The sequence below is a fragment of the Cyrtonyx montezumae genome, unplaced genomic scaffold (assembly GCF_038088225.1).
Source record: "Cyrtonyx montezumae isolate F1298 unplaced genomic scaffold, pur_monq_1.0 scaffold_8, whole genome shotgun sequence".
NCBI classification, from domain to species: Eukaryota; Metazoa; Chordata; class Aves; order Galliformes; family Odontophoridae; genus Cyrtonyx; species Cyrtonyx montezumae.
In genome coordinates this window covers 81,598,866-81,624,236 of record NW_027072089.1, presented here as the reverse complement: position 1 = coordinate 81,624,236, position 25,371 = coordinate 81,598,866, and the positions used below count along the sequence as shown (strand labels likewise).

Below are 25,371 nucleotides of genomic sequence, written 5' to 3'. Positions count from 1 at the left end.
TTGATTAACTGTGTTCATGCCCTAAAATAAAAGAATAAGAGAATAAAATATATTGCAGAACAGGTAAAATGTATGTTTACAGTGTCTGCAATCTATTTTATTACATAGGCATTTTGGAGATAAGTGGTTTGTGCGTTACTGTTTCAAGTGCACATGCTGAAATAATAGTGCAAATTGGACAAATTGAATAATGTAAGAAGCAAGTGGTTAATTTGTCATCCTAAATTGGCTTGGAAAGCTGATAAGATTTAGGCATCAAGATCCTAGGACTTAAAGATCAAAAATTCAAGCGTGCGTCTATATCTGCGTCTTTGTTTATTACAAACATAGAATTTCTTTTCTGGTATTTTAGTTCATTTTATTGGAGAGCAGAAAGTTGGGCATGAAATGCAGTGTATACATGTATGTTAAATGTACACAATGCCAGAATAGGTGTTATATAGGGCTAAAGATGGCCAAAGAGCCATCTTTGACAAATACTGCAGAGTTCTCCCTGAAAAAGGTGTCATGACAGCGTACAGTTGTTTGTTGAAACAGAGAAGTGCAGGCATCCAAATCCTCCTACGTTTAACTTCACTTTAAGGTAAAAGTAATTTGGGTTTTTTGGCAATGGAGTGGCTTACATGGCACTGGGCTTGCAGGCACCAGCTTAGTTTCATCTCTCTAGAGACGAGATGTGGTTGGTGTTTACTACAGGCTACCTGATCAAGCAGAGCCTTCTTCCACCAGCTACAGGAGACATCGTGATCGCAGGCTCTTGTGCTGCTGGGGGTCTTCTGACATCTGCTAGGAAATAAGCACAGCCTGCTGTAGGCAATCCATGAGGCTCCTGAAATGCATCGAAGATGACTTCGTGAGTCAAGTAATAGACAGCCCCACCAGCAGGAATGCAATTCTGTACCTGTTGTTCAGCAATGCAAGTGAAGTGATTGATGACATTGGGACTGGAGGCTGCCCGGGCTGTAGTGACCACGCAGTGGTAAAGTTCATGCTCCTGAGGGATATTATGCAGACAAAGAATAAAATCAAGATGGTACATTTTAGGAGATCCAGCTTTCAGCTCTTCGGGGAGTTAGTCAACAAAACTCTCTGGGAAACTTCATTCTGAAGGATGAGAGAGCAGATCAGAGCTGACAGATCTTTAAGGAAGCTTCGGGCACAAAAGCTTTCCATCCCCAGTTGTAGGAAGTCAGGAAAGGAAGGCTGGAAACCAATGGTTGATGAACCAGGATCTTCTGGTCAAACTGGAGAGCAATAGGAAAGTGCACAGGCAGTGGAAGCAGGGACAGGTACCCTGGAAGGAGTATAGATACACTGCTAGGCTGTGTACAGATGGACAACTGGAACTGGACTTTGCAAGGGGTGCAAAGAAGAAAAAGAAAGTCTTCTCGAGGGCCATGCTGAACAGGGCTCTGAGCAACCTGATCTTGCTGTAAGTGTCCCTGTTCTTTGCAGGGTATTGGACTAGATCAAATCAAGGGACATCAAAGGTCACTTACAGTTCAAATTATTTTGATTGTATGACTGTGTTAAATCTATTTGTGTGGTATTTAAACTTTGCTATAAAATGTGCTCTTAACTATTGACCATATTTTACTGTGGAAATGGGTTTTGGGGGGAAACAGGTAGAAACTTCTTTAATCCTTGCTACCATACTGGTGGTTGTCTGGTGCAAAGATGATAAACTGAGGTTGCCCATTAGGCCACTTGTTGCTGGTATCATGACTGTTGCAGGATTCCTCCATAGTAACAGAAGCAATTTCTCCAGGGATGCAGCATTCAAGTAATAGCAGCTTGGAAACATGAATGCTTTCTCCAGCCAGGTGTTTCTCTTACTGAGCAGGTCCCTGCTCTAGCTTGTTGGTTGCACACTCTTAAAGGACCAATTTTACTGTTGCATTTTGACAGATGTGCAAGTCTCAGGCCTGAGGTTTACATACTGGATTTGAGTGCCTTAATCTATTTGGTCAGCCTCACCAACTTGTAGCTAATTCTGGCACGAGGATGAAGTTGCATGCTGAATTTTGCATATTTTACTGAAGTAGGCTGACAGTGCATGTCACTCACTTGAGTTATTTTGGATTTTTAAACAGGAGAGATACGAGTTATAGATAATGCTGGAGTTAGGTTAACATTAGATGGTTGGTATTCAAGCATTCAGGTAGAAGTAAATAAATGTTGTAGTTGTTAGATTTTTGTGGGTGTATGTAAACTTCTTTGCTTCTCCAGGTCTAGGGAATTATGACCGTAATCTTGACTATCTGTTCCCTGCTTACTCTGACCCTAATCCTAGACTCAGGCACCCCAGTGGCCTGAGGGATTTAAAGGAACTAGTTATCCTGAAGTGTTCTATTTTTAAAGAACACAGATAGATCTGGAGTTACTGTTACATAGAAATTGTATGGTGTCTTTTGCCTAAAACACCATAAAGTTACATATTTGCCTATTCACTTATTTTTTTCAGGGTTGGCTGAGAAGTACCATGTCCTTCTACCTCTCAGACTATGTATGAAGATCTCAAAATGCATGTAACTTGCAGGAGTTTCGTGACCATCCTGCTCAGTTATGAGGAAACATCCATCAACCTTAGACATCCTGAAAGAAGACTTCTTTAAAAACAAAAAAATCAAAGCAAAAACTCCTTTAGAAATACGGAAGGCATCTTAATGAAATTCTAGCTTTTGGCTATTGTAGTCTTAGGAAAAAAAAAGAAATGAACCGTTACACAATCATGAAGCAATTGGGTGATGGCACCTATGGCAGTGTCTTGATGGGAAAGAGCAATGAGTCAGGAGAGCTTGTGGCCATCAAACGGTATGTAACTTTTCCATAGAGTAAAGATACTTGGAAAAGCTGTAAGATTTTTTACTTTATTACTCTATGTATTCTGCGTACAAGAAAAAGAATCCCTTCCTTTTTAAAGGAATTTACCATAAATATTTGATTCAGTTTCTTAATTGAGTGTGGTTCTTGCTTTCTTCTGGTACATCAGTAGACACATTAATCTGTGTGAATTGCAGGTGAATGCATCTTATTTAAAACTAATATTTCCATTAGCTGCTCTGTTGGATCTATAACAGAGAAATGCAGTAAACAGCATGACTTTGACAGCCCAGTCCTAAAATCTGAGTAATGCCTAATTATTCATATTTTTACCTAAGACTTCCAATTATAAGTCTTTACTAATAAATAGTTATGTTGGCTTTGATGAAGTTGCTGAAAAGTACTGTAGAATGTTTTAAATTTGTCTCAAGAAAGAGCTAGTGCTGTATTTGGAAAATAAAATATCCAGATCTTGTTTTGTTCTGAAAGCATTCTGTTACTGAAAATACTTTCTGACTTTTATTTCAGAATGAAAAGAAAGTTCTATTCATGGGATGAGTGCATGAATTTGAGAGAAGTCAAGGTAAAATGGTGAATGTAATACGTTGGAAAATAAGTGTCTGGTTAGGTTTGCCTGAAGGAAAAGGGTGTCTACTACATATGTGTATAAGGTTGAACTCAGTGAACTGTTCAAGTGGAAATCACAGGCTCCACAAAGCTGTGGGCTTATGGAACTTCTAGAGCTGCTTCTGCTTTGTTGGAATATCCTGCCTTTCTCATACAGTAGCCATGTTCTGTAGCCAAGCCTCTTTTCTCTGAGAGAAGACACACGCTTTTTTGTGTGTGGTTTACCAGTCTGCTCTTGCATGGGTTCCTAGGTGTATATCCACTTTTCATATATTGTATTCGGGGCATCTTTAGAAAACCCTGGAAGGTTTGGGTACCCAAGTGACAGAATAATGCTTGACACTTGAAAACCTTGCCTTAAATTTCAAGTAATCTCACGTTTCAGGCCTCTAATTTTCTGTAAATACAAAATTCCCTACCAGAGGAGTTGAGTATCCATAAGCCAGGTATCTACAATTTAGGTTTAACTTTCTGGAAATAGCACATGTCTCCAGAAATGAAATCTGTGAGGTGGGGGGTGGAGGGGGTATCCTTTTTCATAAAAACAGCCATTGACACTGTCTCCCAGTGTATTCTCCTGAAGAAGCTGGCAGCCCAGGGCTTGAGCAGGTACACTCTGGGTGAATAATAGGCTGGATGGCCAGGCTCAGAGTTGTGGTACATGGGATTAAATCCAGCTGGTGACTAGTCAAGAGCCCTGTTCCCTAGGGGTTGGTGCTGGGGCCAGTCCTCTTTGATATCTTTATTGATGACTTTGATGAGTGTACCCTCAGTAAGTTTGCAGATGACACCAAGCTGGCAGGAAGTGTCCATCTGGGGGTTGGAAGGTCCTACGGGGGAATCTGGACAGGCTGAATGGCTGGGTTGAGGCCAATGGGATGAAGTTCAGCAAGACTAAGTGCTGAGTTCTGTACTTTGGCCTCAACAGCCCTAGGCAGTGCTATAGGCTTGGGGCAGAATGGCTGGAAGTGTGCGTGAAGGAAATGGATGTGGGGGTGTTAATGGAAACTCAGCTGAATATGAGCCAACAGTGTGGCCATGTCACCAAGAAGGCCAGTGGCATCCTGGCTTGAATCAGAAATAGCTCTGCCAGCAGAAGCTAGGGTATGATCCTTCCTCTGTCTTTAGCATTGGTGAAGCCACACCTTGAGTACTGTGTTCAGTTTTGGCCACTCACTGCAAGAAAGACACTGAGGCCCTGGAGTGTGTTTGGAGATGGGCAACAAAGCTGGTGAAAACTCTGGAGTACAGGCCTTATGAGGAACAGCTGAATGAGCTGGGATAGTTGAGTCTGGAGAAGAGGAAGTTTGGGAGACCTTACCACTCTACAACTACCTCAAGTGTGGTTGTGGTGGGGTGGGGATTGGCCTCTTATCCTGGGTAACTAGTGACAGGACTAAGGGAATGGCCTCAAGTTCTGCCTGAGGAGATTCTGGTTGAATATTAGGAAAAACTTCTACAAAACAGTTGTCAGAACAGGCTACCCAGGGAGGTGGTAGAATCACAGTCCCTGGAGGTGTTAAAGAAATGTTTATATGTTGTACTGATGGTCATGGTTTTGTGTACAATATTTGTGGTAGGTGAATGGTTGGACTAGATGATCTTGGAGGTCTTTTCCAACCTTGGTAATTCTGTGATTCAAAGAAAAAAACGCTAGGTTTTCTTTCTGAATCTGTTCTGTAAGCAGAAGCTGTTACAGGTGCAGAAATGCCTTTCGTTCTAGGCAGTTGAGTACTTGTGTTATTCTTCACCTCAGCTATGATGTAATCCCTATAGATAGCAGCAAATATTAAAAGTAGCTTAAAATTAATTATTTTAAAATTAATTTAAAATGTTGTAATCTTTCTTTGCCTCTAAGAGCAGCAAAACAAGATAATTAGAGGCTACCTGACAGATGTGTTTTGTTAATTCCTTCCTAGAAACTTTTATGTAGTATGAATGTGGCTCCGGTAAGGAAATGTTCACTGTCAAGTTATGTTGTCCTGTTTTGTCTCTGTTATAGTCTCTGAAGAAGCTAAATCACGCCAATGTAATAAAACTGAAAGAAGTCATAAGAGAAAATGACCACCTTTACTTTGTATTTGAATACATGAAGGAAAATCTCTATCAATTGATGAAGGACAGGTACATCTTTCTCATAGAGCAAGTAGTGGGCTATCATGCTTTATGTATATTCCTTATATTGTCTGAAGAACATGCTAGAATTTCTGTTTTAGGCTCTTCTTGCAGCCCCACTGATGTGAAAAGGATCTGCTGCACCTGCTTATCTGAGGGTAAAATTCTGCATTGCACAGCATAACAACATTGCATGTTGTAATACTCATGGGAGTAAGATGATATTTATTCAGTTATTGATGTGATAATTTGCATGTGTTTCTTGTATTTATTGAGCCATAAGAGAAATTCCAGATACTTTTTCCTTTATTATCCTCCTTTAATACATAAAGGATTGGACAAATGCTGTTCATTCTGCTTTTGCTTATAGATTTAGCTTAAGGTGGGAGTGGTCATCTTCTCATGAACATGCTTGAGTGTACATGAAGGCCACTGTATGGACTGTGTGACAAAGGGGTATGCAGGGCAGGCTCTTGCATGCTGTAATACAAGGTGTGCCTTCATCTGATCAAACATACTACAGGGCAACCAGATTCATCTGCAAGTAGACATCTCTGTACAGAGAAGTCACTCTGTGGTAAAGATAGTGAGCAAAATTATGTCTTGGCAGCAGGGAGATTTTTGACAAGTTCTATGCGAGTCTATGCATGTAAGACTTGACAGGTTTGTTTTCATCTGTTTGAGACATTGCACAAAATTAAGAGATGCCTATGTTCTGTCTTACAGGAAAAATACTGTTTATTTTAGTTTTGTAAAGTTATTAATCTTTCTTCACAGAAACAAGTTGTTCCCTGAATCAGTCATCAGAAACATGATGTATCAGATATTGCAAGGGTTAGCTTTCATCCATAAACATGGTAGGTTTGACACTAGTTTACCTGTATACTTTCATAAGAAAAAAAGACTAAGGCTTTTAATTTTCCATAGTAAAAAAATTATTCCAGACTGTTTCAAATATGGTGTGTTTTTAAACCACATCTGAAGTTACCTTTTTTATAATCAGATATGCTTTCTTTTTGAAACCACTGGATATTGTTAGTCAGATGTTTAGTACTCCTTTTCTTACCTTAGATGCCAGGTGAGTAAACAAACTAAAGAAGCTCAAAGGCTGTGCTATGCTGTGCATATCTGCTACTTCAAAAAGATCTATTTAAGAAGCATTTATACCTTACAGATGGCAGTTTTTACTTGTCTTGAAATATCACAACTAATACGGTGCCCTTAGTCATAGAAGATACTGAAATAACTTGAACACTAAAAATTCAACCAATCTCCTTATCAAATACGTTTTGGATTGAAGTATTTTAAGAGTTGAGCATTAAAATAAAAATGGTGCTGTGTGCTTGCAATGATGACAAAAAAGCTTCACAGCACTTTTAGTTATTGTGTAGTATACATCTGGAAACTGCATTCTGAAACACTGACATCAAACTCATCTGCATTTCAGAAAGTCTTTTTCTTCTACTCTCCTGCTTTACTCTTATTTTGTGCACGTCTTTCACATGATACTGAAGCTTTCCAAAGAGAGTTAAAGTGTCACTCAAGTTAAGTCCTATCAGAAATCACTTTACTCTGGCAAAGCCTGTTGATGGGTTCAAGTAAAAAATCAGTTCCATTTAGTGTTGTCAAATACCCAGGAATTGATGGTTTCTGTCTTTCTGATCAAGATCATACACTGTTCTCTGATTATTAGCGTTCTCTTTTCCTTCCTTCTTTCTACATGAAATAAATGAGAGAACTAGAATACATGAAAAACTGCCATTTCTAAGTTATTATATTTATGTCTTGCTTTGTACATAAGTATCTATGAATAAGAGATGGTAAATTCAAGCAGTTACATTTCACTGTAATAATTTCAGACACTTGCTTACAGTGGGTGTCAGTTTCTGCAAGCAGAAAGTGTATGCTTTGCTGTAGTAAGTCAATTATCTATGAAATTGATTTATAAAGAAATCTTGTCTACCATTTAACCAGCAGAACTGGTTTGCTCAACTGTTTACCTACTCTCCAGGTACATAGCTGCTAAAGCCAGCGCTAAGCATTAAAGAAACTCAATGTGCTTGCATTACTAATATTAACATTCCTGAGTGGAATTTAGACATAAATTTAATTAAGAATATGTGATATAATAATCACTGGAGGTAAAATGTGTGTACTGGGAGTGAGGTTGCCATTCATTTATGTTCAGTTAAAAAAAGAAAAAAGCCAAAGTAAATTTTGGATGACTGTTGGACCTTGCTATTTAAGAAATGATAACACTATGTACTTTTTAATTTACTGTAGGATTCTTTCATAGAGATATGAAGCCTGAAAACCTTCTTTGTATTGGTCCAGAACTTGTAAAAATAGCTGATTTTGGTTTGGCTAGAGAGCTGAGATCTCAACCACCATATACAGATTATGTTTCTACCAGGTGGTAAGTATATGTTGAAGTTAATAGGTTATCTTAATTAATTACCTTTCTGATTACCATTTTAGTTTGTCTATTGCTTTTTCCCATCCTCCACAGGTACCGTGCTCCTGAAGTCTTGCTGCGATCATCTATTTATAGCTCACCTATTGATATATGGGCAGTTGGCAGCATAATGGCTGAATTATACACACTAAGACCTCTTTTCCCAGGCACAAGTGAAGTAGATGAAATCTTCAAAATTTGTCAAGTATTAGGGACTCCAAAGAAGGTAAGACTTTTAGAACTCGTGCAGTAGTATTTAATGAATAAATAAAATGTTTATAAAATATTGAATGTAACCTCACATCCAGAACTTACATCCAAACTTTTGTTTTAGTAAACTTACTGTGGAGTTTTTCTCAACTGTCTTTTTAGACATCCACTGAGGCAAAGAGTACTGGCCTTCAGTTGTGTGTAAGAGTCTGTTTAGTTTTTGTAACATCCTACTGTTATGTGTAATCCTGCACTCACATATGATGGAGGACAGGTAAAATTGTTTAGTTAACTAAAGACATACATATCAGAAGAACTTAAAGTCATTGGATTTCATTTTGCCACAGCTGATTAGTTTTCCTTTCTGTATTTCCTCAGCTGGTATCTAGAATTTGAAGCTTGTGGAAGTTACTCTGAATAAGTTGAATTAAAATATATTTTTTTACTTTTTAAGCATAAAAGAAATACTTGATCTCAAACACAAATTCACTTTGTAGTATTCTTAATGACAAAAAGTAATCGAGAAAAATTTTCCTTCATTATTTTCTGAAAGGGCTAAATAACTCAAAACCTATGAGGGAGGTTTGGTTAGTGCATGTAAGAATGTGTGCTGTTATTTACTTCAGTTAAAAAGATTTTAGGAAATGGCTGTATGAATGTAAAAGCTTGTTTTAAGTGTGAATACTTCAACATCTCTTGAAGCTTACATGTGGGATTTTTTTCGTACCAACTAAATATGCTTAATCCTTGAATTACAAGTGCTACGAATTATTAGTTGTACTGAATGAAGACATGAACTGATCAGAATGCTACTGCTAAAATTCACAGAAACACAGGTTGAAAAGATGGAAAGGTGAGTTTGAAGAAGTTGTTAAAGAATGTTCAGAGGAGAATAAATTCTTAAGTGCTCAAATTAAGTGCAAACCATGAATGTGAGAAAATGAACGCAACAGCTTGACAAAAGTTGAGGAACATAATGGTAGAAAGCTAAGATGAAGAAAAAATGAGTGTGTGAGTAGGGACAGACTTAGGTCAAGCCTTGAAACTAAAGTGTCTGAAGCTATGAAAAGATTTCAGAATCAATTGGAATGGAAGAGAAGAAATGAGCTTACATTTGAAATTTTGAATCGATTGGAGGAAAAATAGGCAATCTAATAAGTGTGTTTGGGGGAAGAAAACTATGATGGCTAGAGATGACAGGCATGTTATGAATGTTTTGTCCACGGGTGTCAGCGGATATCTGTGAAATTACTGACTAAACAGTCTCTAGATTTTGCAAACCATTGGTGTAGTGCCAATATAAAATCAAGTCTAATGCTCATACAGTAGAGGAGCTGGTGACAGTAGAGAATTGAGAAACAGAAAACTTAAAACTGAAATAGAGTATGTTTAGCTAGGACCATGAAGAGCTTAAAGTGGTGGGAAAACATCCAAGAGAACACACTGAGAGAAACAGGTGCAAATTCATGACAGAGTATGAAAGGTCAAAGGTGAAGATATAATATATAACCAGTGAAAGTGAAAATTGAGTCTAGATGAGTAAGTGAAAAGCGTTGTGTAAAACAGTGCTTTCTATGGCGATCATGCATCAGAAATAGTGTGTAATATGTAGCAGTATTTTAAGAACTGAGCTTTCAAATCCAGATGTTAATTTTTTCATAAGTAGTTCACAAGACTAGGATAGTAAGAATGTTTTTGAGTTCATTAAATTATCATCTGAGAGAAAACAACACATGAGCTCCTGGAACATTTTCAGTGCATAGCACAAGTTCTGGGTGTGCAAGCAGATCAAGGGTGACTTCAGTGATGTGTAACAGGGCAGAGCTGAGGTGAGTGGTGTGGCTCTATAACTATTAGTAGCTGAAAAGCATATGGCAGGTTGTTTGGGAAAGGAGAAAGCATCACTGGCTGAATATTTCAGAGAAAATCGTAAAGACCCAAGGGGTTAGAGGCACTGTAAGTCAGCACTCTAAGATGAGAAAGCTGTAACTAGTTGCATTGTGCCTCTGTCATCTGTTGGGCAGTCTTGGTATTTTTATCTCCATATGGCAATGCTAAGGCATTCTTAAGGGACGTAACTGTGTGAGAGGAGTAATTAAATATTATAATACAGTTTATCACAACAAATAATATATTATTCTCTGAAGTTTTTCTGTGTTCTGAAAAACACAAGCAGTTATTTTAGTCTGTTTTTTGTGGATAAAGTTTTACTAGATTTTTTTTCAGATGTAGACTTTAACCTGCAGTAAACAGTGACAGAAGCTATGCCCAGAAGCTGTCTTCATTTTGAATTGCCTTCCTTTTAGTGGTCTAAGTCCATAATATGATGCTAAGGACTTCTGTTGGTTGATTTGTTAAACAAATAACAAAAGTAACCACTTTAGTAATAATAGGCAACTACTTTGCTCTGTTTCATAGCCATGCTATTACATTATTATAGATACCATTCTGTTATCCAGTTCAAATATTGGCAGTGCTCTGAGAACATGCCAATTTAGTAAAGACATTAATGAGAACCTGGAAAGGAGAGATGAATGAAATGTGGTTTTGTTACCAGAAGTTTAGCAATGACATTTCAATTAATTTTAATTTTTTTTTTTTTTTGAGAAACTGAAGTAAATTCTTCCATGCTTCTATTTTCACCTTCCTAGTACTTCACTTGTTCAATACTCAGCCATTGCTATTCATTTCTAAATTGTTCCCTTACTGGTGAAATGTCACTAGCTCCAATAAGCAAAGGAGATGCAGATGAGAAGGAAAGTCTACCTTAGAAGACAAGATTGGAGTTAAAAAATTAGTTACAGTTTAAAAAAAAAATCTTCAGTATAATATGTAGAGTACTGTACTTGAAGTCAAGAATGATTAGAACTGGATAGGTATTAGCTGGGAAGTTATTCTCTACTATTTCTGTAGAAGAGGACATAGGAGCTATGTAGTACGTTGTACGTCAGCAATATTGTATTGGAACAAAGAGAAATACCATACCAATGTGCAGAGAAAGGAGTACAGTCCATTGACATATGAACTAATCTTTTTGTTCAACTTGCTTTCCATTTATAAGTTTTGCATTTCAAGAAAGAGCTTTATGTATTAGAGTCCAGAGAAGAAAAACTGAAAATTCAAGACCTAGGAGTTCAATTGTTTGGTCTTCTCTAGCCTCTGCAAAGGTATGACTTTAAGAAAGAGCAAGAAATACACCTAATTAATAAACAGGCTGCTTTAGAGACACAAAAGCAGTAGTTGTTTGTGGCATTCATGGACTTTAGCATACTTGGCAATGATCTTGTATTGCTACAAGAGAAATATATATTTTTCTAACCTGAAGGAGAGTCAGTCTACACAATAGACTGTTTATAGCAGTTGTGGCCATGGAACTGGGAACTTCATGACAATAATACCTGTGAGGAAGGGACGGTAGCATGTTCTAGATCTCCTGAGATCTTTGGTCCTAGGATTTTGTATTCAAACAATGGAATTATCAAGGAAGTAAGGACTTCAGGTTTTACTTCTTGAGGGTTAAACACTCTCACACAAAGCTTTCATGCCATGGTCATAGTTTTGTGTCTAGTTGTAATTAAATCACTGACTGTCTTAATGGTGGACTCAGTGATACATTGTGTAGGCTGCATCGTGGTTGCACCACTATGGTAGGGTAATGTAATGCAAAAAAGCCAATGCTTTTGCATAAGCTTTACTAATCCCAAAGAAAATGTACAGATGCAAGTTAATATCCATCAGTTTAATTGAGAGATGCTCGTGTTGCTAGGGGCTGTTAGCCAGCTAGTCAGTCTCTGCCAAGTCCTTATTACTGAGAGCAGCGTGCTTGTAGCATGTTCACCCTGGGATTACCCCCTGTGGATACTGGTGGTGGCCAGCAAGATGTCTGCTAAATCCCCTTAGCACTGTGGCTATATAGGTAACAGCAGAAAACAATGAAGCACCATGTATCAGGATAAGCAAGATCCTTTGCAGAAAGCAAGAATTTCTCACAAGTTCCTTCTAGCTGCAAGCAGAAACTATAGGTGTTCCCAAGCAAACATGAGACCTTTCTTATGGGCTAGTTACCTGTTCAGGCTGTGATCTGTATTTTTCCACACAGCTGGGTGGAATGGCCTCACTTCTAGTATTTCCATGTGGCAAGTACATAGAAATAAGCTCAAACAGTTGACTTCTGTAATAGATGGGATGTGCTTAGCTGCTCCTGGTACTACTGAACTCTTCTTCAGAGAATATATCCAAGTGTTGTATGCAAAAAGACAGTTCCCCCTTTACCTACAGGAGAGCTCAAGGAGTGATACTTGAGACTGATGCTGAATTGACTGGTAGATTGCAATGAAAAATAATACTTGTTCTTCACTGTATAGAAAGGAACTACACAGACCAAGCATGACTCAAGCTACAGAAAACTTCATTTGAGCTAATACATCAAACACAAAGAGTCATTTTTTTTAAAACTTGTTTTTCTTTCCTTTCAAACAGAGTGACTGGCCAGAAGGATACCATCTCTCTTCTGCTATGAATTTCCGTTTCCCACAGTGCGTCCCTATCAGTCTAAAAACTCTCATTCCAAATGCAAGCAGTGAAGCAATACAGCTTATGAGTGATATGCTGAACTGGAATCCAAAGAAGAGACCTACGGCAAGTCAGGTGTGAACACCTGAATTATTAAGGATAACACTGCATCGTCTTGCATTGGCAAAAATTGGTAGATACAGGAATATAATTTGATTGTCATAATCTTGAAGACTAGAGAACACTTTTGAATGCTTTGGTGGGAGTTGCTGAAAATGAAGCTGATAATGATAATGTTTTTGTAAAGTTGCAGATGAAATGCAGTAGCAAGAGTGCAGGATTTTTTTTTTCTACTAGGAAATGGGCTGTAAAATGTATTGAGTGATAAGGGAAGAACTTTGAGAACATACCAGTAAGTCACCTAGGTCGCAGTTTTTCTCTAGGGATATATATTTATAAATATATATATATAAATGTACACATCTCTGAAATAAGTATGTTCTACTTATTTTTGAGTATTTATACCTATTGCAGTGCTATTTAGAAGGTATGAAAGGAGGGTGCAGTTGGGAAACAAAAGGAACATAATGTAGTTTGTCATAGGTGGATGTCAGGGATTCAGAAGTGGCTAAGCAGATAGTGCAAAGCAGAGCAACTGTATCTCTTCACATTATAAAGCATTTTTTTGTTACAGTCACTGAGATCAAACTATAGCATGGTACTATATATCTCGGCATGCTGCATGGCACTTTATGAAAGCAAATAACCAGGTTCTGCCCAAGCGAGTTGTCAAAGAAGCAGCTGCAGCAGTTGTGTAATCCCCACCAAGAGGGAGAGTTTAATGCACATTCATAGAAGGTGTACAAAGGCAGAGATTTTCAAAAACAGCTGTGGCAAAGAATCTTTAAGAACTACCAAAGAGTAGGAATTGATCTAGGAGTAGCAGCAAGAACTGGTTTGTTAGTAAGATGTAAGATAGTTAGCTGGGAAGCATGCAATAGGGAACCAAGTGTTTTTTACTGTAGCAGATGCAACCTGTTTTTAAGTTGTGATTTGTTACTGTGTGAATGTAGAACGGAGTTAAATGTAAAATGTATCTCAAATACAGACTTCACTGAACATAGAAAGAAGAAGAAAAAAAAACCCCTAAACTTCTTTAACAGGTTCAGGTGGATCCACTGTACTAAATTATACGGTGGAGAGAGCTTAAAATGCAGAATTGACAGATAGCTAAATACAGCAGTAGTGACAGATGCATAAGGAGTTTGCATGTAAATGCTGTAAAGATTACTCACATGCTTCAGAAATGTGCTTGTATCCTCGAAGAAGTTAGCAAAATCAACTTTTTGAAGTACAGTTAGTATGTTTTATCTTCTTTTCTAGGCACTGAAGTACCCTTACTTTCAAGTTGGCCAAGTTCTGGGACCTCCTCCACAATATCTGGAGAAGCAGACTCCTATTAAACCAGTGCAGCCAACAGAATCAAAGCCAGCTTTACCCAAACTGGAAGCTGTATCCAAACCAGAACCTCTGTCTTCACCTGATGAACCTGACAAAACACAGTCGCAATCCCTGTCAAAGGCTAATCACCAGCCTCTCCAACAAATTCAGTTGCCTCAGATTACAGCTAACCAGCAAGTACCAAAACAGCAGCAGCCACAGGCACAGCCATTTTTTCCATCTATCAGTAAAGACTCATCCATGGTAAGCTGTCATCAGTAAATACCTAACATAGACAGGTGATTCTTCTACAAGTTCTTAACGTATTCAGTGTGTTTTTTCTCTGAAAATCAACATACTTATTTAAAGAAAAAATTATTATTAGATAATTTAGGAGTGCTTGAGGATATAACTGATCATTTACTGAAACTTTTCAGCAAATTAAAAAAAAATAGGTTACTTCATGGATGTCCAACCTTGTGGCATGCCTGAGCCATGTTGGCTGAAGGGGAATTGTCTTGGGCCACTTAGGTTGCTTGGAAAGTAATGCCTCCCTATTTATTTCCATGTAAGTTACTGTGTTCTATGCATCTGTCATAACTCTGTTTGATAAAGCAAATGCTCAGCTACAAACCATTATATTTTGACATAGTCACCATCATTCACTGTGCATTTTTGCCAGTCATGAGCAAGAGCCTGCATGCCTATGCCTTGCATTGTAGCCTGAACCAGCAGAGGTGATCACCACCCTTGAAAGATATCACTCACTGCCTCACTATGCACACATTCATGTCTCCAAAAAACATTAAGCAAGCATCAATCATTATTGTGGGTGCTGTTTTCCTTCAACATGAAGGAATTCAATGACACACCTTTGCTTCCTATGCACTACCTGGTCAGGTGCCATTTTGTTACATGGCAACAAAATGTAATAGAATATTGGCAGAAAGGTTCAGCCTCTACTGCCATACCACCAACTGCCATACCTACCAGCACCTCTGGGTGCTGGCTCCATCACAAGCCAACATAGTAAAGTAGAAATCACTGCTTTTAGAGCAACTCCTGTAAAATATATGATATAATTAATGTATATATTAACAAAACTAATTTCATCAATATTTTTATTAAAACATTAAAAATACATATCTTAAACATAAAACTAGTGGGATATTTTGCCCTGGTTTTGTGAAACTAATGTATCAGGCTGGTTCAGTGGCAGTGCTTGCAATTCTTAGTGAGGTCCCAAGGTGTTTATCAGAGATTTTTTGATGAAATCCTACTCTTCCTGTACTTCATCTTTGACAACTGTTGTTCATAAATGCATGCACTGCTGAAAAGTGATGTTATTAAGGCATGATTGTGAAACATGGATGTCTTTCCTCGGTGAGAGATCTTACAAAAGTCTAGTAGAGACGCAATCACATTTTTGAGTGGAATATCTTGATTGCAACTCAATACATTCTACTAGAAAACGTGCAGGTCATTTATGTTTACTGAAAATCAGGTCACAAATATAATTTTTTTTCAGGGATTTTGAAAGCAATTCTCAAATTCCTTTATCAAAATGGAAAGCAAGGATAGATATTTTTCCTCTGTTCACAGGGCTGTGTTCAGCCAATGTATCAAAATACATAAGAATTGCTTGTTTTAACTTGAGTCAGCACTGTACTATGCCCTTCCCTTTCTCTGGTTTTATCTGAAAGAGTTTGACTGCTGAACTACACCTTCAAACAGAATGTTAATTTGAGTACTTCAGCTAGATTTGATCCATTTGAAGTTGGCAGTCCAAAAGAGCTGCGTTCAAAATACCTGCCAACTTTGTTATATATTTTGTGTTTAAAATCTTGAAGGTTGTGATCAAAATAGGCACAATGCAATGGTTTAAAAAAAAAAAGAAACAAAAAAACCCTTAATGTTCTTAAGCAGTAGAAGTGAACTTTATGTAAAACGTAAAGTTTTAGAATTTAATCAAAATCTATTTTTTCTTTTTTCATACTTGAAATAGAAACAAGCAGCTAGTGGCCCTCAGAATGGTGCAGTAGGTCTTAAAAGTTGCAGGAGACGGTGGGGTCAGATTTCAATAAAAGCTGTGGACAGCTGGGATGAATGGGATGATGCTGAATTTGGAATGTCATGTTCAAAGAAACCTAGCATTGCACTGTTAAAAGAAAAGAAGAACAAGGAATGTGTTTTTAGGTAAGTCTTACAACTATAAAAATCCCTATTTAAATCTACTGATCATTGTGTACTAAAAAAAATAATTATAGATTGGTTAAAACAGATCTGCTATAATTTAATTTGCTGAAGCTCTGCAAGAGTGCAGAGAGCTTCATGAACAGGGCCAGCTTTGAGTGTGGTGTTGATGTAGCACCAGTAAAATCTGTAATTGTGTTTTGTTTTTGAGAAATGATGTTTTACTGAAGTAGTGCATACTAGGTTTACTTGATTTCTCATGTCTGTGAAGCTAGGGGAAGTTCTGCCAGTTACTTAGTTGCTGTTAATTCTATAAATTGGATACATGTGTGGGTTTTTCTCCCTTCATATTCTCATGTAAAATTCTTATGGGGTATGAGATTTACCTGTTAGGTTCCCTGAGAGTAAAGCCTACTGATGAAAGCAGGACAGGAGAAGAGCACTACATCCTTAAGCCGGTGTCAGCTTGTAGTATTCTAAAGTGGACTTGCTGGTTACATAGTTTGAACATTTTGATTTTTCAGTGTGCCAGAACAGAAAGCTTCATACTGTATCCAGCCAGGAGCAGAAAATAAAGTTCTGATAAGAAATGATTCTGGAAGATCCAATACGTCAGCAAAACAGTACTATCTAAGACAATCAAGATATCTGCCTGGTAAGGGGAAAAGTCAGCACATTATGGAAAACACAAACAATGTAGTCCATATCAACTTCAGGTTTAACCCTGAATAATTTTCTTTTCCTACTCAAGCTTTTTTTTTTTTTTTAATTTGGGATTAAATGCCTTTCCAAGGACATCTCTCCACAATTACTACAGGAAGTCCTGGCTATGTGTAAGTGGAAGAGAGGTCAATACTGTTTGTACACCATAAAACCCTCAGTAATACGAATCCAAGATTTGACATCTGGAAATATATCCTGACTGACCATGAGCACGTCATCGAGGAGTGTAGATGCCCATCTATAGCACAGCGATAACTTCTAAGTGTGAAATCACTTCTTCAATGCTTAATAGTAAGCCCTAAGACTCAGCAGTTTGTCCAAAAGAGAGGAAAAGAGCTTCCCTATCTAAAGATAACAAATAGAAAGTTAATCTACACTACTTAACATTTTAAAGTGTGCTTCTAGTACTTCTGTTTTTATTCATTTTCAATAAGAATGGCATAGCAGTTTAAAAAAAATATTTCATCACTTAGAAGAACAATAGTTCCAAGAAGCATATTTATTTATCCATATTAATATAGCTCTGTTACCACAAGATATGTGAGCTGCTTTCATGCTGTGTAATCCCATTAATTTACTAATGCTCATAACATGCTGAAGTAACAAGAACTTCTTTGTCCTTCTGTTAAACTTCTTCTCTGAAGAAATAGTTCATTTTTTAGCCTTAGAACCTTTGTTTTCAATAGGTTTCACTTCTGCTGAGTTGTAAAATCATAACCTTTATTGCTAATTACAGACACTGAGTGACTGCAATAACACTATTTTAGAAGTTCTCTTGAAAGCATAGAAAGGATTGCTCTTAAATCAGTCTCTAATGTTCAATTGAGAAATGTAACCTAATCAGTGGATACTGTTCTTTGACTTACATTAACAATGTTTATGTTATGCTAGAAATTTTTGTTCTTTTGTTCTAGAAAGCTCTAATTTTCATCGGTTGAATTATGTTTGGAAATTAATATTTGCAACATTTGTCATAATTTGTTTCCTAAGGTGTAAACCCTAAGACTGTCTCTTTAGTAGCAGTCAATAAAGAAGGATCTCATGGAACCTGGAACAACCAGCTATTTTCTAAGCCACTGGCACACATTGGAGAAGGACTGCCTTTCAACAGAAATAATACAGGTAGAAGTATAGTAAACAGTGGTCACCTTGTTTGTTTTTTTTGTCATGCTTTATTTAGTTAACTTACTTAATACCTTCTGGTTGAACTTCTATTGTCAGCCTTAGCTTATGGGCAGACTTTATTTACAAATTTTTTTTCTTAATTTAAACACAGACTCAAAATAATCTTTTCATTCTTAAGCTATGTATTTTGCTTTGAGAGCATAAAGGAAGTACAGACTAGCTTCTAGAATAAAGTTCTGTCAAGATGGGTTTTGTCTGTAATCCTATTACACTAATGATCTTACTGTGATAATTTAAGCAAATAGCTTGACCTCACTACTGACAGGTCAACATGATGTGCAACACTACAAAATAGCAGCCTCGCATATGAAAACAAGCAAGATGCTGGGTGCTAAGCTCATAGGATCAAAATACAGCCTAATGTCATTTAGTGATAGCAGCTGGGCAGATGAGAAGTCCCCTTACTTTCAGCAAGGAACTTGCAGTAAGGTGCCCTACATAATACCTTTTGTGGAAAAATGCTGTTATGAAGACTAAGACTTGAACGAGTTAAATGGCATATCTAAGATTTCACTGAGGAAAGCATAAGACTTTAGATGAAAATCTACCTTCTGACCACTACACAGTCCCATCACCCTGTGACAGCTCACCCTCACAGCTTTGAAGCTAGCATGTGTTGTACCCAGTATCGATGCTAATGATAACCTAACATATTTGTGCAAGAACTTGAGATTCTGGCTTGTTCTTATGCAGCTGCTGCATGCCTTTTTCACAAAACTAGTAGCCACCCAGAGGTGTCATCAAACCAGTTTTCCTTCTGGAAAAGTTAAGTTGTTCATCTGGAATTACAGAGAAGACTTCAGAAGTAGAAAAACAGCATCCGCTGGTGTGATGGAATACAACTTTTTTTTTTAAGAGATCATCATACATATTTTCTGGTTTTCAGAAATGTTATGTCCGTGTAGCTTCGAATTAGTTGATTTTCATAAAGTACTCTTGTGTGGGAGGAGGCACAAAAAGGCAGTGCTGTTTCCATAAGTGTATATCAGTAAGCTAGACAGCTACATGCTGTATTGGGCTATAAACAAAATTAGATACATGCCAATGGTAAAACTGCACTGTTGTCTTACTGTTTTACTTTGGTTGTCTACTAAAAACTTAAAGAAAAAGAACCCTAAACTGCTAATTTTGTCTGAAAATACTTAGCACTATTTCAGTTGGTATCTTAAATAATAAATGCTAATATTTCATGTACCAGGCAGGCAACAACATTTAACAGACACATAGGGAACCATGATAGTTGGATCACAGATCAGAAAAATACAGTACGTGTGTGATATGCATTTCTTTTTCATATTGTTCTTTTTCATATTGATAGGACTGAAAGCTGGCACTCTGCTGCTTGGTATTTAAGTAACTGTTTAGTTTCTTCAAGTGTTTTTATTTCCTCTTTACCCATAACGTTGCTCTAGGGTGAAATAAGATGAGAACTAATAGTTACAAACACTTCATTTGTAGAGAATGTGATCAGTCAACTTTGTAAACATGCCTGAATGCTTAAACTTGTGATTTATGCATCTGTATGACTGTGATGTGACTGCACTGGTGGTAAACTACATTTTTCATTCATTAGCAAGTCCCTCAAGAGGTATCTAGTTAAAGTAATATTTCCTGCTTGTAAAAACAAAGGTGTGTATGGTATTATAGTTATGTCGTTGTCAGCTATTCTTTCTTGCTCTGCTTCTCCTCATTTCTTTGATATTGCCCAACCAGATTCTTCATGTACTTTTCCTAAAATTCTGCCTTTCCATCTTTTTCTCTCTCTCATTTCCTTATCTACAGAAGAGAACTTAATTATACCTATTGAAAAACTATCATGCAAAGAAAGATTGAATGAAAAATTAGAGGATCCAAAAGGTAATTTATTGCAATTATATCCTGACTCTTTGCACATTCCGTATGTTTTTTTTCTTTCAAAAAATACTCTTTCAATGCAGAATTCAAAAGATCCCATCCTTTCTTTTCAGTTGTATTTTGTCAAACTTTGCTCTCTTCCTTGTGGCTGCTTTTAGACCAAGCAGTGTCTAATCACCTGAGTTAAGATGTAGCAATTTGTGCAGTGGCAGGCAGCAGCAGGAAAACAGCAGAGGTCCATCTTAAGGTACCACAGTTTAACATAGTGTGAAAAGCTGCTTCTACCTTGAATTTTACTCTTTGAAGTAGTCAGCTAAATGCACTCAAGTAAAAAAACATCCATGTATGTAAGGTTTGTTGTTTTTCTTTCATACTGACAAAAGTATTTCATTTCTCAGTCTGCATCTAAACTAAGTGGTGTCACACTGAAGGAGGGGAAGTAATCTCCCATTGCACAAATACTAACTGAATCAGGCTCACCTGAATTGCATCAGTACACATTTGAGAGAATGAAGTGACTACATGTATGCTTAGTAATTCCTTTAAATAACATCTGAATGTCCTGCTAAGTGACTTCATAGCTTTTCTTCTGGTGAAGAACTGATCCTAAAGGAGGGACACGTACATCTCTGAAGGACTGCTCATTTATAATATTACTTGGCAATTGCACTACTGACTGCATTCTAATTCTCTGTTAATTATCTGGATTTTACAGTACTGTGATTGCACAGGTTTGGGTGATTAACTGCAGTGTAAATAGGTGGGAACTCAGGTTTCCGAACACCTATGTTCATATCTAAACACACTCCTCACTGCAAGTGTTGTAAAGCTGGAATGTTTGACCTCTCCCTCTGTTTCTGGCAGCTGAGGTGTGCACTATGTCCCTTTGCAACTACATGTAGTTTTTTCCTCAACTTGCCCAGCTTGAGTGATTCAATGGCTTCATCCATTAAGAATCAGGTATGCAATGAGGCATGCTGCCCAGACCACACTTACACTTGCTGGCACCATAGTTGTGTTTGCTTGTACATCTGCTGCCAGATCTCCTCCATGCATGATGGACTTCTACAGCAAGAACCTCTGTTTTGCACAGCAGTTGTCAGAGGTAAGGAACAACCTACTGTACCCCTAAATGTATTTTTTTTTTAAGTATTAGTTATAATTTTGTGTTGAACTTCTTACTTTTCTTCTATCCAAGAAAGAAAAGACCATTCCTTCAGACTTCTCAGTTTCACCTAGACCGTTCCTCTGGACTGTGCTTTTCTGCAGAAGAGCTCATAAGGACATCAGATGTGAAGAGGTAAGAGGAGAAAAAAGATGGTTGAACAATTTTTGACAGGCAGCTTTGCGGAGCTGTAAGTAAGAAACATGCAGAGGTTATATTAAGGCCTGCCATGTTTTTAGGACATCAAAATTTTAAGATATGAAACTGATCTGTCAGAGGATACCTTGTAAAGCATTCCTAGTGAAAAGATGAGGAACTGGGGGTACAAACATGTGCATGCGTGCACATACAAGGTTAAAACTAACCAACTCCCTCTTTTGTTTTTCAGGCAAAACTGTGAAAAACAACTTAGAACTACAAGGAAGTTGTTATTAGAGTCCTCGAATAAAGTTTTATTTCTCATCAGGACTTGTGTCATCCTTTACTGTACTGGAGTCTGGCATCAATTCTAGAATGGGAAGCCACACAGAGATGCAGCTCGTGATAGGACTTTGGATATATAGGCAAAAGTCAGCTGAATGCTTTCTGTTGGTTCCCAAACAGGAGGTATATAATGACCAACACAGCTATAATTTGGTGAGGATACTTTTGTGACCTATTTTGCATCTTATAGATCCACTGCAATAGATTGGACACTGGCACAGAAGACTGAGGGTATTACTGGGAGGAGTGTTTTGTGATCATACTGGAGCCAATGACTTAAAGAGAAGGAAAAACTTTGTCAAATCACATATTGTATATTTTACCAAAACTACTGCAGCTTCCAAAGGAGGATGATTGTCTTACTGTCATAGCAGGCCTTTAACAGAGAACTGTCTGAGTCAACTTCAAGTGGTGCACCACTTACCACAAGAGGAGTTCAGATCTATCCATTTTAGATAGATTGAGGTTAAATCTCTTGAGCATAAGACTGCACTTTTAAATACTGAAGTGCTTAAGCCTGCTTCCAGTATGTAAAAGGTAAGATCCTGTCTTGCTCTGAAACTCAACAAGAAGTCTTGCCGTCTGATAAGCATTAATGCACTGTTCACACTGTTCTGCTATCTTTGGCCCTGCTGCACTGTAGGATCAGATGTACTAGAGTATGTGGAGTTTGAAAAGGCCCAACTCAGATACAAATAATTTATACTCCTCCCCAACAGACAAGTACTGGGGAAAACAGCACTCATTATTCTTGTGATCATTAAAATGATAGTATGTTTTGAAGCGACTACAAAATGCAGATTTTTATGAATGCAACTGAAAACATTAAAACCTGTAATATCAACAGGAAATTCTGACTTTGTGGGAGGTGCTGCTTCCAACCCATCAGGAGGATACATCCCTTCCTTTCATAAGAAAGAAGTTGGATCAGCTGGACAACGGACACAGCTAGCTCCTATTGGTCCATCTGTATCAGGTAAAAAATACTGCATACACATGAAAGAAGAAGATAAATGTTAATTTCCCATGCTTCCTAAAACACTTACTAGCCCTTAATAAGGTTTTCCTCAAGTTTTGTGAATAAAATTTGGCATATTTTTTCTTTACACAAAAAAATCCTTCACATGTAAAGATCTACGGGTAAAGTACAAGCACTGCATTAAAATGAATTACTCTCTTCTTTACTAGCCCTATTGGGTTGCTCTGCAGCTTTGGTAGTGGTCATTTAAGACAGGTTTTCACTGTCTTCATCCCACTGTGTTAGCTGAGTGTTATCTCAGTAGGTGACAGTACTCTTGCAGCCACAAAATATCAAAGGAGTGCTTTCTCGAGTGAAAACAAATCTTGTTATGTTACAGAAGGTAAAAGCTAAACGAGTTGAATTAGCATACAATAACATTAATAAAGTTTTGAAATGAAGAAGAAAGAACACTTGTTTTCTATAGCAGTTCTGTGACAGAAGATGGAAATTCAGTAAAAGCCTCCACAACTGTCTCAGTGTTTTCTATGAGAATTACTTTAAAACAGGTATCCAATAGGTGAAAATTACTAGTAAGATAGAAACTCTAGAAAACATAAACTTATCTGAAAGCAAGGATATACAGGATATGAGAGGCCAAACTGTCCTGCTGTGTCAATATCCCTGAGTACCCCAAGTCATCTTTCAACTCCCATTCACAGCTGTGAAGTAGTAACATACTACTTTGGTTATCATTAATTCCAAATTCTTGTTTCTTTCAGAATATTCCTGGAAAACCAAAGCTGCTCGTGCTCAGTTAGCAGGTCCTACTTACAACTTAGCAAAAAACATGAACATTTTAACTCATGCACCAACAATTCAGCCAGTACATGGAAGAACAGACTGGATGGCTAAATATGGAGGACACAGATAGAAAATGCCATCCTGGGCAGGTATTGTGTGAGCTTCATTCAGTTCTCCTGCACCGGAAGCCTGAAATGCCTATTGCTCTAATCTTTCCTAAGACTATGCAATAGTAAAGACCAAAAAACAAAACAAAAGACCCAACCTTGTTTTCTACTACCTCCAGGCAAAAACAAAAACAAAAAAAACCCCACAATATTACTGAAAATACTGGGTATAAAGTAGGATTTCATAGGGTATTATACAACATATCTTGCCAAATCTACTGTGTATTTGAAGTCTACTTATCATCACTTTTACCTGATATTTTTCCCTAGATGTCTTGTTAAAAACTGCTATAGTTCTTTGCCCTGTGCAAAGTCCACCATTGACATAAGCTGCTTTTGTGTACACAAGCAGCTAGAAATGGGGCTAAAGCAGAGCAGCACCAGGCTCCCAGCCAGTACATTGGTTCCTTTTCCTGGAAACACAACAGTGAAAGCACAGACTGTGCTTTGTGAAGAATGCCAGTGTCCTACAAAGATTTCAGAACTCACTCGTACCTGACAAGTTGCTCGGGGTCTGTAATGTGTAAGCATTCATAATAGCAGTGAGAACTCCTTGTAGCTGGATGTAAGCAGTATGCTGACAAATACTGCTCATGGAAGTTCAAGCTGCTCTTCAAAGAAGTTACTTTCCATTTTAGATCTCAAAGACCAGCTTAAGTCCCTGAGAACACCTGCAAGCTTTAATAATGCAATACCTCAACATTTATATGCTCATGTCATACTTTCCTCAGCATCTATGTTAAGTTCCACAGTAATATCTTGCAAAGAATCTTCCAATGTACTATAAATATATATTTTTTTAATGTTGATCTAGGCTACTTCTGTTCACAGCTGTGTTTAGGATAGATGTTTTGTACTTAGTAGTTATATTAAACCTACCATTTTAAAATACAACATGAGTATGTTCTTTAAAGACATGAAGCTGATAATGATTACTTTAGGCACTGCTTTGTATGATTATTTTTTTTTTTACTGCATATAAAATTTTCAATTCCTGTTGCTGACCTAACATGCCATGATACTTGGGCTACAATTTGAAGCAGTAGTACAAAAAAAAAAACGCAAGCAAAAAAACCCACCAAAATAAAGTATTACTTTAATACCAGAAGAGATATCTGGTTAATAACATGCTCGAATCATTAATTCAGTTGCTGTTGGTTCCATAGCTGCAGTGCAGCCAGGACTCTTGCTCTCGGTCCCTGGTGCAGCTCTGCCTGTGCCCAGCCACATCCCTGCTGACTGGAATCCAGCCTACTGACTTTGTGGCTTGCCTCTCCCCCTGCCTCATCACTGCGATGTGCCTGACAGATCACACTGTCAGCAGCCCTCGGATACTGCCACTGGACTCAACCTGTGTTTCCTCCCCAGATAGCGTGGGTCCATGTAGTTCTCAGTGAGGTCACTGTCCTCCCTGTTTTGCTAGAACTGCTGACCCCCCAACCACTTTCTCTTGTGAGGAAACCTACTGTTCCCTGACAGCTGCTTTTCCCCATCCATGTCCAGAGACTAAAATTATCTATCAAGGAGAGAAGATAAAAAAGAAACAAACCACAAGATGTCACAATCCTGCTAAGGTACTGGCCAGATATTTAGAGGACTCTCAGCAGTCTGACAGATCAACCCCCTTACTTCGATCCTCCCCAGTATCAGCCACCAA

At 37.7% G+C, this 25,371-nt stretch overlaps 1 protein-coding gene across 1 annotated transcript; it reads left to right on the top strand.

Moving 5' to 3' along the window:
- The first annotated feature begins 2,502 nt into the window (after positions 1–2,502).
- On the top strand, positions 2,503–23,810 carry MAK (male germ cell associated kinase). Its single transcript, XM_065752313.1, has 14 exons — positions 2,503–2,814; positions 3,352–3,406; positions 5,453–5,574; positions 6,343–6,422; positions 7,849–7,981; positions 8,075–8,246; positions 12,710–12,877; positions 14,126–14,446; positions 16,188–16,378; positions 16,900–17,030; positions 18,089–18,220; positions 20,066–20,140; positions 22,633–22,761; positions 23,526–23,810. The coding sequence occupies exons 1-14, from the start codon at positions 2,714–2,716 to the stop codon at positions 23,675–23,677; spliced, it is 1,962 nt and encodes a 653-aa protein (XP_065608385.1). The 5' UTR covers positions 2,503–2,713; the 3' UTR covers positions 23,678–23,810.
- Positions 23,811–25,371: the final 1,561 nt, after the last annotated feature.